General features: G+C 39.5%; 1 protein-coding gene across 1 annotated transcript; it reads left to right on the top strand.

Annotated features, from left to right (window-relative positions):
- The first annotated feature begins 10672 nt into the window (after positions 1-10672).
- On the top strand, positions 10673-11386 carry LOC107915590 (uncharacterized). Its single transcript, XM_016844727.1, has 2 exons — positions 10673-10742; positions 11103-11386. Exons 1-2 carry the CDS (start codon positions 10673-10675, stop codon positions 11384-11386), a joined length of 354 nt encoding a protein of 117 aa, XP_016700216.1.
- The last annotated feature ends 915 nt before the right edge of the window (positions 11387-12301 follow it).

The raw sequence follows: 12301 nt of genomic DNA, 5'->3' as shown, positions 1-12301 counted from the left end.
CATAAAAAAAAAGAAAAAAATCAAAAAAATAATAATAGCAACAGCCCACTGCTGTCGCATCAGTGCCACCGCGCCCACCGCCGTAGTACCACCGTTGTCAACACCTATCAACCCAAACAAGCAAAGCAACAAAAAAAAAGCAAGAAATCAACAAAAAAAATAGCAACCAAAAAGAAAAAAAGCAGCAAAGAAGAAAAATGAGAGAGAAGAGGAGAAGGGAGGAGCGCTGACCGCCGCACCACTGGGCGGAGGGATCATCGGCAGCAGGGGACGAGAGGAGAGGCGAGTGGCGGCTAGGGTTTAGAGAAGGAAAAAAAAGAAAAGAACAGAAGAAAAGAAAAAAGGGAAAGAAAAAAAGAGAAGAAAAAGAAGAAAAAAATAAAAAAATAAAAGTAAAAATAGTATAATAGTCGGGTCGACCCGACCCGACCTGCGTCTGATCTGCACCCGACCCAACAAACCAGCTAGCCAGCAGCACCCCCAGCAGGCCAGCACTCAGCCAGTAGGCCCAAATCCGTCAGACCCAGCAGGCCTATTTAACAGCAGCCCAACAGCATACTCAGCAGGCTTGTCCAGCAGCAGGCCCAATTCACCCAGCAGGCCAGTCCAGCACCCAGCAGCCGGCCCACGCTTCCAGCAACCCAGCACCCAGGAGCCCCAGTAGGCCAGCACCAGCAGGCCAGATCTGCCAGCCCACACGCCCCAGCAGGCCCAAGTTCAACGACCCAACAGGCCAAAAAAAAAGAAGAAAGAAAAAAGAAGAGAAAAAAAGAAAAAAAGAAGAGGCCCAAGTCGTTCGACCCGTTCAATTAAGCTCGTATTTTCGAGCTTTTCGGTAATTTTCTTTTTTCCATTTTTAATTTAATTTGTGTACTTTTATAATATCTCGTATTTTATATTATGCTTTTAATATTTTCTTTACTTTTATTTTAATTTTACAAAACATCATTATATTTATTTTATTTATTTATTTTAATTTTAAATAATTTCAATAAATAAGGAAACGAATCGATTTAACATTAAATCGTTGATTTCATTACTATGTTGGGTGAATATCACCGGTTTGTGTTAAACAGGATACGCCCTTTTAAACAAATCGAAAAATATTCAAAAATTTTCGTGTTTTAATAGAATCACGATTAAATATTAAATTGAATCGATTTGACACTAATTCGATAATTTCATCGCTATGTTGAGTGGATATCACCGGTTCATCTTAAATACGATACGCCTTTTAAAAAAATAAAAAAATTCATGTTTTAAAAAAAATGTGTTTTCACAAATCTTCGTTTTTTTCGTGTTTTCACAAATTTTCTTGTTTTTAAAAAAAATCGTGCTTCAAAAATCTTCGTGTTTTCAAAAATTCTGGTGTTTCAAAACTCTTCGTGTTTTCAAAATTTTCGGTGTTTCAAAAATTTTCGTGTTTTCAAAAATTCCTATGTTTCAAAAATTTTTGTGTTTCAAAAATTTTCGCGTTTTTAAAAAATTCTCGTGTTTCACAAATTTACGTGTTTTCAAACAATTATTATTGTGCCCCAAAATTCTCGTGTAAAAAAAATTCTCATGTTTCAATCGGATCACGATTAAATATTAAGTTGAACTCGTATTTTTGGAAAATTAAGACAGTGCGCGCTTAGCGAGATACCAATTTTGGGCGTCGCGAGGGTGCTAATACCTTCCTCGCGCGTAACCGACTCTCGAACCCCAATTTTCTCTAGATTTTGACGTAGATCTAAAATTGACTCTTTTTTAGAAAATTTAAAAAATTTTAAAAGAAAATTTAATAGGTGTCCGATCACACCTAGGAAAAAAATCTGTGGCGACTCCCTTTTTTTAAATAAAATCGAGACCCTGTTTTTAAATTTTCAATAATCACTTCGACTAGCACCAGTGCTAAAAATTTTTAGGTTGCTATAGCTGGCGACTCCACTGGGGATATCCTGAGAGTCGAGTCTGATGTTAAACACGTGTTGTCAAAATCTTCAAAATTTATTTTTCAAATTAATTTTTTTTAATCGTGATCCTTGAATTTTATTTTTGAAAAGTCATGCATCTGTATTTGGTTTTTAAATTAATAATTTTTCTAACTTGTTTTATTTTTCTATTTTTTTCGCTTTAAGTTTTACGGTTTTTTAGTTTACTTTTTTAGTAAAAAATAAAAAAATAAAAAGGTTTGTGAGTTTCTCCCCACACACCGTGCACTTGCATTCTTGCATGACATGAGCTCTCTACCCGGGCTCCGTCCGTTTAAGTGGAAGTAAACACTACACCTTCGTGAGTTAACTCGTCCCTCCGCACAGGCTAGTGAAATACTTTCGGGTTACATATGACTTATGCTTTCGTGAGTTAACTTGTCCATCCGCATAGGCATAAGTAAATGTAATCCCTCGAATTGAGCTCGTGAGCCTGTGATGGGTGATAACCGAGGTTCCGTACTAACCTTAGTAGGTGACAGTATGGACAATTCGAGTACCTTTCTAGAACCGAAACCACATATAGTAAACCATACGAGCCACCCAATTAGAGCCATGCTTAACCTCTGTCCGTTGAATAGTCACCAAATAAGTACATAGAAGAAACGCCTCTTACCTTTTATTTCTTTTACATTTACACTTGTTTGTAAGGGAATCGGGTCTGTTTAATAAATTGGACCGGGTAAATTATCTGATGAGCATGTGGGGTAAGTTTATTTCGTAAAGCATGATTGGGAAAAATATGGGTTAGTCTCTAAAAAAAAGCATGATTAAATGGCTTATTTTTAGATTTATCATGGTTTTTCCTCTTTTCGTATTTGTTGTGATTACTAACCAAGGTTATTTATTTTCATTTTATTTTTCATCATGCATCATAGGCATCTTACTACGAAGGTGTTGATTAGAGATTGGTTGCCAAAAATGGGTTTCTGATGGAGGAGTCAATTACACAAGTAATCGAGAAAAATGTCGTAGTCCGAGACTGGTCTTTGAGGGCTCAGAAAGCAAAAGGGGACAGTTTAAAGGAAAGGTACATCCCCAATCTTCCCGAGCATGTGACTTCGAATGCTCATTAGAATGATATTGAAGACTTGAAAAAGATCTGGAAATAGTTAGACTCAGATACCAGAGGCATCTTCACTGAAAAATACGGGGACATAGCTCACTTGATAGCAATCAATGTGAGCGAGCAGTTGATTCAAGCCATGGTTTGATTCTGGGACCCAGCCTATCAGTGTTTCACTTTCAATCAAGAAGACATGACTCCGACCATAGAAGAGTACGCCGCTCTGCTTCGCATTGGCAATGTACAATTCAACAAGATATATGTGAAGAAGCCTAAACCAATGACCTTCAAGAAAAAGCTAATGAAGTTGACAAGGATGACTGATACATGGGCTGAAAAATAGATAAAAAAGAAGAATGAAGTTAGCTGTGTTCCGTAGTTTTCTCTTCAGGAGTTAGTTCAGAATCATCCAGATATTTTGAAGAGAGTGGATCTGTTTGCCTTGGTCGTTTATGGGCTGATCGTCTTCCCAAAGGTTCTTGGCCACATTGAAGTTGCGGTAGTGGATTTCTTCGAAAAGTTGAGGCAAGGAATCAACTTCGTCCCAACCATATTGGCCGAGACTTTTAGATTGCTAAATAATTGTAGGAAGAGATGGGAAGGACATTTTATCGGATGCGCTCAGTTACTGAATGTCTAGATTTTTAGCCACTTTTGGAAAGTGGAGCGCACACCTTTCCACATGTTTTCAAAAACATTCGCTCCGTTGGAAGCACACCTTGAAAAAGATTGGCCAAAGGATATCACTGAACAACACTGGGTCTCGGTTTTTTAGAACCTCTATGCGGAAGATATAACTTGGAAAGCACCTTGGATTCGTCCCTCTGTCTTGTTATACAAGTACGGAAACCAAGACTAGGTGTCTTTGCTAGGATTATGGGGAGGAGTTGGATATGCTCCGTTGATGGTTTAAAGACAGTTTGCTTCGCGACAGTTCGTACCAGTTATTGATGGATTAGCACAATCGGAGTTTGCCTTTACGGGAGAGGGTTACATGAAAAAGGTTCGAGATGCTGAGAATTCTTGGAGAAAAATTTACCTAATGGAATTTGCTCTCTATGTTGATACTATCACCGTATATTATGTCATAAGGAGGCAACGACGAGTGAAGAGTCAACTAACCCCACCGATTGATGTCGCTCACCAGAATCTGTTCTCAGAGGAAATGCCGTCTGAACTAGAATTTGCAAGACATGAATTCTAACATGAAAAAGCTAAACTGTTACGAGATATTAGTTCTCTTCAGGTGGAAAACTACCAGCTGAAGATTGATGTTCAAATTGAAAAATCTAGAACCGAGAAAGTCCAAAAAGAAGTTGAGGTCACGAGAAAAGATTTAAGAGATCTTCATTTGGAAAACAAGAAATTAAGAGGCACTATAAGGAATAGTGGATTGGGAAAATCATCGGCAAAATGGAAGGAAGAACTAAGCAATATCAAAGGTGGGATGGAATTTTAGAAAGCCAAAGCGAAGAAGGAGGAGGAAAGAGCTGCACGTGTTATGATAAAGTTGAGGAAGAAGAATGTTGAATATGAGACTGTGTCTGTACAATTAGTGGCTAGTCAATCTGAGCATCAAGAGCTAAAAGGAAAAATCTGAAGTCTAGAAAGTACACGGAAAGCTCATCAACAACATTTGGATGACTTCTTGAAAGCTTTAGAAGAGAAGAATGGTCAGCATGATAGGGACATTCGCGCCTACGAAAGAGCCCTACAAGAAAAGAACATGCATCTCGGCAGTTTGATCAATGAAATTCGCAATGCGAATGAGTAAATAGTGCAATTATCAGATGAAGCGGAAGTTCTCAGTTGCCAATACCCTCCTAGCCAAAGGTCAAGCATATCGGAGTTCCTGGAATGTATAAAGAAACAAGGCGATGTGGCTAAGTAATTGTTAAACCAAGATGACAACTTTTTGTAATGGACTTTTTTGATTAATGAAACGTCCAAGTATGGGGCTATCTTGAAATCAACTCCCATTTTTACATATTTTCGCATAACTAACATTCATTAGTCATTAGTCATCCATTCATTCATTGCATGTACATATCACCCTAATCATTTGCTAAGGTTAAAACCATCTAATTCACAGTTGCTACACTACGAGTCTGGAATCACGTCAATCTTATAGGACGCGCCTAAGAGCTTGAGCTATGGATGTCGGACTCAATGAAAGAATGGAGAGGATGGAGAAGACCTAAAGAGAGTTACAAGAGAAACTGGTCTAGTCACAGCAGGAGGCAAGAGATTTAATGGTAAGATCCCGAGAAGAATCACTAGAACAAAGGGATCAAATGGTCAAAATGATGGAGATGATGACAATCTTAGTAAAAGAAAAGGGACCTATACAGAGCCCCAGTCAAGAGCTAATCAGGATCCACTCTATCCCCCGGGATTTACTTCACCTCATGCTCATATAACACAAAGAGGATATCCCTAGGGGGAATCTACAGTCTTGGGGCAACATCCTGTACAACCTGCTCACTTAGGGCAAGGAATGTTTGTATAAAACCCTGGGGCTAATCCCTCAGATCCAATTGTTCCAAACCTAGATGATCCTATAGAAATAGCAAGGTTGAAAATTGATGACAATAATACTCAGGATAAGTACAGAATCCTGGAAGAGAGGATCAAAGCAATAGAAGGTGCCGAAGTTTTCTTTGCTTTGAGTGCCAAAGAGCTCAGTTTAGTACCAGATCTGGTTCTACCCCCAAAATTCAAAGCGCCAGATTTTGAGAAGTATGATGGAACAAGATGTCCAAAGGTACATCTTATCATGTTTTGCCGAAAGATGACTGGCTATATGAATAATGACAAATTGTTGGTACACTGCTTTTAAGATAGTTTGGTTGGCTCGTCCATTCAATGGAATAATCAGCTCAGCAGAGAGAATCCAATCATGGGAGAATTTAGCATCAGCATTTTGTGAGCAATACAAGCATGTATCAGATATGGTGTCTGATCGACTAACTTTACAAATGATGGAAAAGAAGTCACCAGAGAATTTTAGGAAATATGCACAAAGATAGAGGGATATCTCGGCTCAGGTGGAACCCCCGTTAACTAAGACAGAGATAACAGTCCTCTTCATCAACACTCTGAAAGTTCCGTTTTACGATAAGTTAGTAGGAAGCGCCACAAAGGACTTTGTAGATATTGTAATATCTGGGGAGCTTATTGAAAACGCCGTCAAGAGTGGGAGAATGGAAGGCCCTAAGAGTTCGAAGAGGGCAGTACTCGTGAAGAAAAAGGAGGTAGAAGCTCATATGGTTAGAACTGTACCTCCAATCCATACCCCGCCCAATCACGACCTCATTATCGCCCACCTTCAAACTTCTACTTTCCTCCTCAAAGTCCTTACTATCAAGCGCCTCCCTCTTACCCCATGTATGCCATGAACAACCAAAGACCATTCACCATGTTCCCACCAAGTACCATGCCTACACAAAGCCAACCCAAAAATGAACAAAGACCAGCAAGACCCAATTCTGAAAGACCTCAGTTTACACCAATTCCTGTATCATATGGAGAATTATACCCAAAGCTGTTGGAAAAACAATTAATATCCCCACATTATATGGCAGCCCTGAAGCCACCATACCCAAAGTGGTATAATTCTAACGCTAGTTGCGTGTATCATGCTGGGAATCAGGGACACTCTACATAAAATTACTTGGCCTTTAAAAGGAGGGTTCAGGGTCTCATTGATACTAGTATTTTACGATTCGATGGTGTTAGCAATGTGATGGGAAATCCTCTTCCTAACCATACTGGTGGAAATGTAAATACGGTGACAAATGAAGACAATTGGCAAGCCAAAGGTTATGTTGCCAAAGTAAAGACACATTTGCAGAAGGTATGGGAGATGATGGTTGAAAAGGGCTTACTCTGTCTGTCTAGTAGAATTCTCAAAGAAGAAAGTACAAAAGACCAAGGTTTCTGTGATTTTCATAGCGTCGAAGGGCTTGACATCCAATCTTACAAGGAACTTAGAAAATTACTTCAGGACATGATGGATAACAAGGAGGTCAAAGTCTTTGATAGGGTGGAGGGGGCTGAGGAAGGAAAAATATGTGCATCTGATAATCAATCGATGGCTTTCCCTTATAGCGTCAATAGACCTTTGGTGATTTATTACGAGGCAAAGAAGGAAGAAGTTAGTCGAGAAGTTAAACCAAGTTTGATAATCGAAGTACCTACTCCTTTCTCTTACAAGGACAACAAGGCAATGCCGTGGAATTATGATGTCAATATCGTTGTACCTGAGGGTGAAAAATCCAAGGTTGTGAGTGAAGGTGTCAGCGGAGTAGGACACTTTACTTGCAGCAGAAGACGTTATTCTTCCAAGACAATTGAACCAAAGAAGAAGGTTGCTGGCCCGAGCCAAAAGGGAAAAGCACCAATGTATGAGGTTGAGGATGATATTGAAATACCACCTGAGCAAGAAGTTAAAAAGGCTGTGAATGAGGAGGAAGCACATGAGTTCTTAAATTTATTAAGCACAGTGAATATAACATTGTGGAACAATTAAACAAACAGCAGGCCTGAATCTCAGTACCATCTCTATTGTTGAACTCGAGCCACATTGAAACGATTTGCTAAAAGTGTTAAATCAAGCTTATGTGGCGAACAATGTATCTATGGAAAAGCTTGATAGGTGGATAAATAATCTGAATGCGGATAATTTTATCTTTTTTAGTGATGACGAAGTACCGCCGAATGGTAGGAGCTTTGTAAAAGCGTTGCATGTCACAACTAGTTACAAGGGCTACATAGTACCAAATGTGCTCATCGACAATGGATCTGCACTCAATGTTATGCCCTTGGCCACGCTTTCTAGGATGCCAGTTGATATGTCTTATCTGAGGCCTTGCCATTTTATAGTAAGGGCATTTGATGGGATACGACGAGAGGTCATGGGAAAGATTCAAATTCCTCTAGAGGTGGGGCGATGTGCATATGATATTGAGTTCCAGGTCATGGACATCACGCCTTCATACAATTGCCTCTTAGGAAGGCATTGGATCCATTCTGCTGGGGCACTTCCTTCATCTCTCTATCAGAAAGTAAAGTTTATCATAGATAGTCGCTTGATTACTGTCGCTAGTGAGGAAGACATCGTCGCATCTATCTCTGCTGATGCACCCTACATCAAAATAAGCGAAGATGCCGTAGAATGTTCTTTTTGTTCATTGGAATTTATTAATGCTGCATTTGTTGCTGAAAGGAATAAGTTTTCCACTCCCAAACTGTCGAGGAATACTAAGATGGGAATTAATATGACCGTGAGGAAAGGAGCTCGAGCGAGGAAAGGTTTGGGAAAATATCAACAAGGGATGGTTAGAGCTTTGAAACCAACGCACCACAAGGGTCGATATGGTTTGGGGTTCAAGCCAGATATACATCAAAAAATAAAATAATTGTAGAAAGATCGAGAAAGAAGAATCGCGAGAGCCTCAAGCCGGGAATTGGAATGGGAGCCGTTGGCGTATCCTCCTTTGTCAAGAACATTTACATCAGTAGGGGTGATGTACCCAGGGTAAGACAATCTGCAAGTCACATTATTGATTGAAAAGGGTTTTCAGAATATCAGCCTAAATGCCATTGACAATAAGGACGATGCAATTGAGAATGCTTCAATAATACGCCCTTGTCCTCCTGGATGTACTTTGAACAATTAGACTGCTATGGATCGTCTTGTGGTTTTTAAGTCCCCTTCAGAGTAATGTCCAATGATAATCATTCATTTTGTATGTCCCTAAGTAGTAGGGTTCCTTTTGTAAGAGCTTAAGTTTGCTCTTTATCATTTTAATGAACATTAATGAAGATGCATTTTGTTCTATATTGTCATGATCTTTTCATTTCCATTAACTTCGCGACTACTCCTTCTATTCATATCCTTTTCCTGCGTGTATCTCATATCATTTCATGACATTGTATTCGTTGATTCCAATACCTCAATGCTCATTTATAGCTTTTTTCCATTCACTTTTCAGGTGCTCAGATATCAATGGCATGAACAATCCTGTTACGAATCCTAAAATCGATTTTGAGAAGACTATTTGTTTAGGAGAATTCGAAGCTGACGAAAATGTTGAAGATTGTGTCTCGTCTCCTAACTTACTAAGAATGGTAGAACAATAAGAGAAACAGATCATACCCTATCAAGAATCTGTTAAGGTAGTGAACTTGTTGAGTAAAGAAAAGAAACAAGAAGTGAAGACTAGGACTTCCATTTCAGAAAACATTAAGCGGGATTTGATCGCCTTACTCCTTGAGTACAAGGATGTGTTTGCTTGGTCTTATCAGGATATGCCAGGGTTGAACATAGATATTGTGGTCCATAAGCTCCCACTGAAACCAGCATGCAAACCTGTTCAACAGAAGCTAAGAAGGATGAGACCCGAAATGTTGTTGAAGGTAAAAGAAGAAGTCAAAAAACAATTTGACGCTGGCTTTCTACAAGTCTCCAAATATCCAGAGTGGGTAGCTAACATAGTCCCGATACCGAAGAAAGACGGTAAGGTGCGAATGTGCATGGATTATCGTGATCTGAATCAAGCAAGCCCCAAGGATAACTTTCCATTGCCACACATCGATACTTTAGTGGATAATACGGCAAAATATTCATTGTTTTCTTTCATGGTTGGTTTATCAGGTTATAATCAGATAAAGATGGCTCCCGAAGATATAGAGAAAACCACATTCGTAACAATGTGGGGGACGTTCTGCTATAAGGTAATGTCATTCTGATTAAAGAATGCTGGGGCAACATATCAGAGAGCCATGGTGACGTTGTCCCATGATATGATGCACAAAGAAACAGAATTTTATGTCGATGATATGATTGCCAAATCTCTGGAAGAAAAAGAGCATGTTGGGAATCTCAGGAAACTGTTCGAAAGATTAAGAAAGTTCCAGCTGAAGCTGAACCCAGCCAAATGTACGTTTGGGGCTACCTCGGGAAAACTGCTAGGTTTCATTGTCAGTGAGAGAGGTATCGAGGTTAATCCAGACAAGAAAAAATCTATACAAGAACTGCCTCCCCCGCGCACTCAAAAGGAAGTCAGAGGATCTTTAAGAAGGTTGAATTACATTACTCGATTCATTGCTCAACTTACAAATCAGTGTGATCCAATTTTTCGACTCCTTCGAAACATAATCCAGGAGAGTGAACGAGGAGTGCCAAATGGCCTTCGATAAGATAAAACCATATTTGTCTAATCCTCCGGTGCTAATAAAGCTGACCCCTGAAAAACCCTTAATATTGTACTTGACCGTGTTTGAAAACTCAATGGGTTGCGTACTGGGACAACATGATGAGTCAGGGAAAAGAGAAAAGGTAATTTACTACCTCAGTAAGAAGTTCACAGAGTATGAGGCAAAGTACCCTTCAATTGAAAAATTTTGTTGTGCATTGATTTGGACGGTTCGAAGGCTCAGACAATACATGTTATATCATATGACATGGTTAATTTCAAAACTGGACCCAATAAAGTACATGATGGAGTCACCTGCACTCTCAGGAAGAATGACACGATAGCAGATCCTACTGACTGAGTATGACATCGTATATGTGAGCCAAAAGTCAATAAAGGGAAGTGCAATAGCTGACTTTTTGGCAAGTCGAACAATGGAAGAATACGAGCATTTGAGATTTGATTTCCCAGATGAAGACTTGATGTACATTTCAGAAAAAGAGGGTAATTAATCAAAAGAGAAATCATGGAAGATGAGCTTTGATAGTGCATCGAATGCATTGAGGCATGAGATCGGAGTAGTCTTAGAGTCACCTGAAGGGGACCATCACCCGCTCACTGCCAGATTGAATTTCTTCTGTATCAATAATATAGCAGAGTATGAAGCTTGCATCAGGGGACTCTGTGCAGCTATAGTGAGGAAAATCAAAATTTTAGAGGTACACGGGGACTCAACATTAGTCATTTATCAAATTTGTGGAGATTGGGAGGTGAGAGATACTAAATTAGTCAAGTATCACGATCTCGTTGCGAAATTGGTCAAAGAATTCAAATAAGTGACTTTTAACTACTTTCCACGAGAAGAGAACCAATTGTCTGATGGCTCAGCCACCCTGGCTTCAATGTTCAAAGCAAACAGAGAAACTGAAATAATGTCTATCCAAATGCGCATATATGAGACCCCCGCACACTGTTTTAGCATTGAGGAGGAGTCAGATGGACGACCATGGTTTCATGATATCTTAGAGTACATCAAGAATCAAGGGTACCCCGAGCAAGTAAATGAGAATGACAAAATAACAATCAGGAGAATAGCGATTGGATTTTTTCTTGACGGGGATATTCTATACAAAAGAGGAAAAGATTAAGTGCTCCTGAGATGCGTGGACGCTGTTGAAGCCAGAAAGATACTTGAAGAGGTTCATGAAGGAATTTGTGGAACGCATGCCAGTGGTTTCACTATGGCCAGGCAGATTATGAGACTTGGTTATTACTGGCTGACAATGGAAAGGGATTGCATTAGCTACGCACGAAAGTGCCATAAATGTCAAATTTACGGCGATAAAATTCATGCAGCTCTTTCGCCCCTTCATGTCATGACTTCGCCATGGCCTTTTTCTATGTGGGGCATGGATGTTATAGGGTCAATTTCCCCGAAGGCTTCTAATAGACATTGTTTCATCTTTATAGTTATAGACTACTTCACAAAATGAGTAGAAGCCACTTCGTTTGCTAATGTGACGAAGACTGCAGTCTGTAGGTTCCTAAAAAAGGAGATCATATGTCGATATGGTCTGCCTGAAAGAATTATTTTAGATAATACTTTAAATCTGAACAACAAGATGATGAAAGAAGTATGTGAGCAATTTTAGATAAAGCATTATAACTCTTCACCCTATCGCCTGAAGATGAACGGAGCAGTAGAAGCGGCTAATAAGAATATTAAGAAGATTATCGGGAAGATGACTGAGACATATAAAGACGACATGAGAAGCTACCATTTGCTTTTTATGCATATCGCACCTCTGTACGGACATCTACATGGGCAACTCCTTTTTCTCTGGTCTACGGGATGGAAGTTGTTCTGCCTATCGAAGTAGAGATCCCATCCTTACGCATCATGATGGAGACGAAGTTAGAAGAATCAGAGTGGGTTCAAACTCGATATGATCAACTAAACCTTATTGAAGGGAAATGCTTGAAGGCAATTTGTCATGAACAGATGTACCAGAAAAGAATGATCACGGGACATGATAAAAAGGTGTGACCAGAATCCGCAGGAA

This window comes from Gossypium hirsutum, chromosome D10, assembly GCF_007990345.1.
Source record: "Gossypium hirsutum isolate 1008001.06 chromosome D10, Gossypium_hirsutum_v2.1, whole genome shotgun sequence".
Taxonomy (NCBI): domain Eukaryota; kingdom Viridiplantae; phylum Streptophyta; class Magnoliopsida; order Malvales; family Malvaceae; genus Gossypium; species Gossypium hirsutum.
Note: the sequence above shows the minus strand (reverse complement) of the source record. Positions and strands in the feature narration are given on the sequence as shown.

Bases quoted from the DNA above. Each gene is read 5' to 3' on its own strand.
- LOC107915590 (XM_016844727.1), top strand. From the start codon at position 10,673: ATGGAAGAATACGAGCATTTGAGATTTGATTTCCCAGATGAAGACTTG. The intron at 10,743-11,102 runs GTAATTAATCAA...TTCCACGAGAAG, and splicing joins GTACATTTCAGAAAAAGAGG to AGAACCAATTGTCTGATGGC.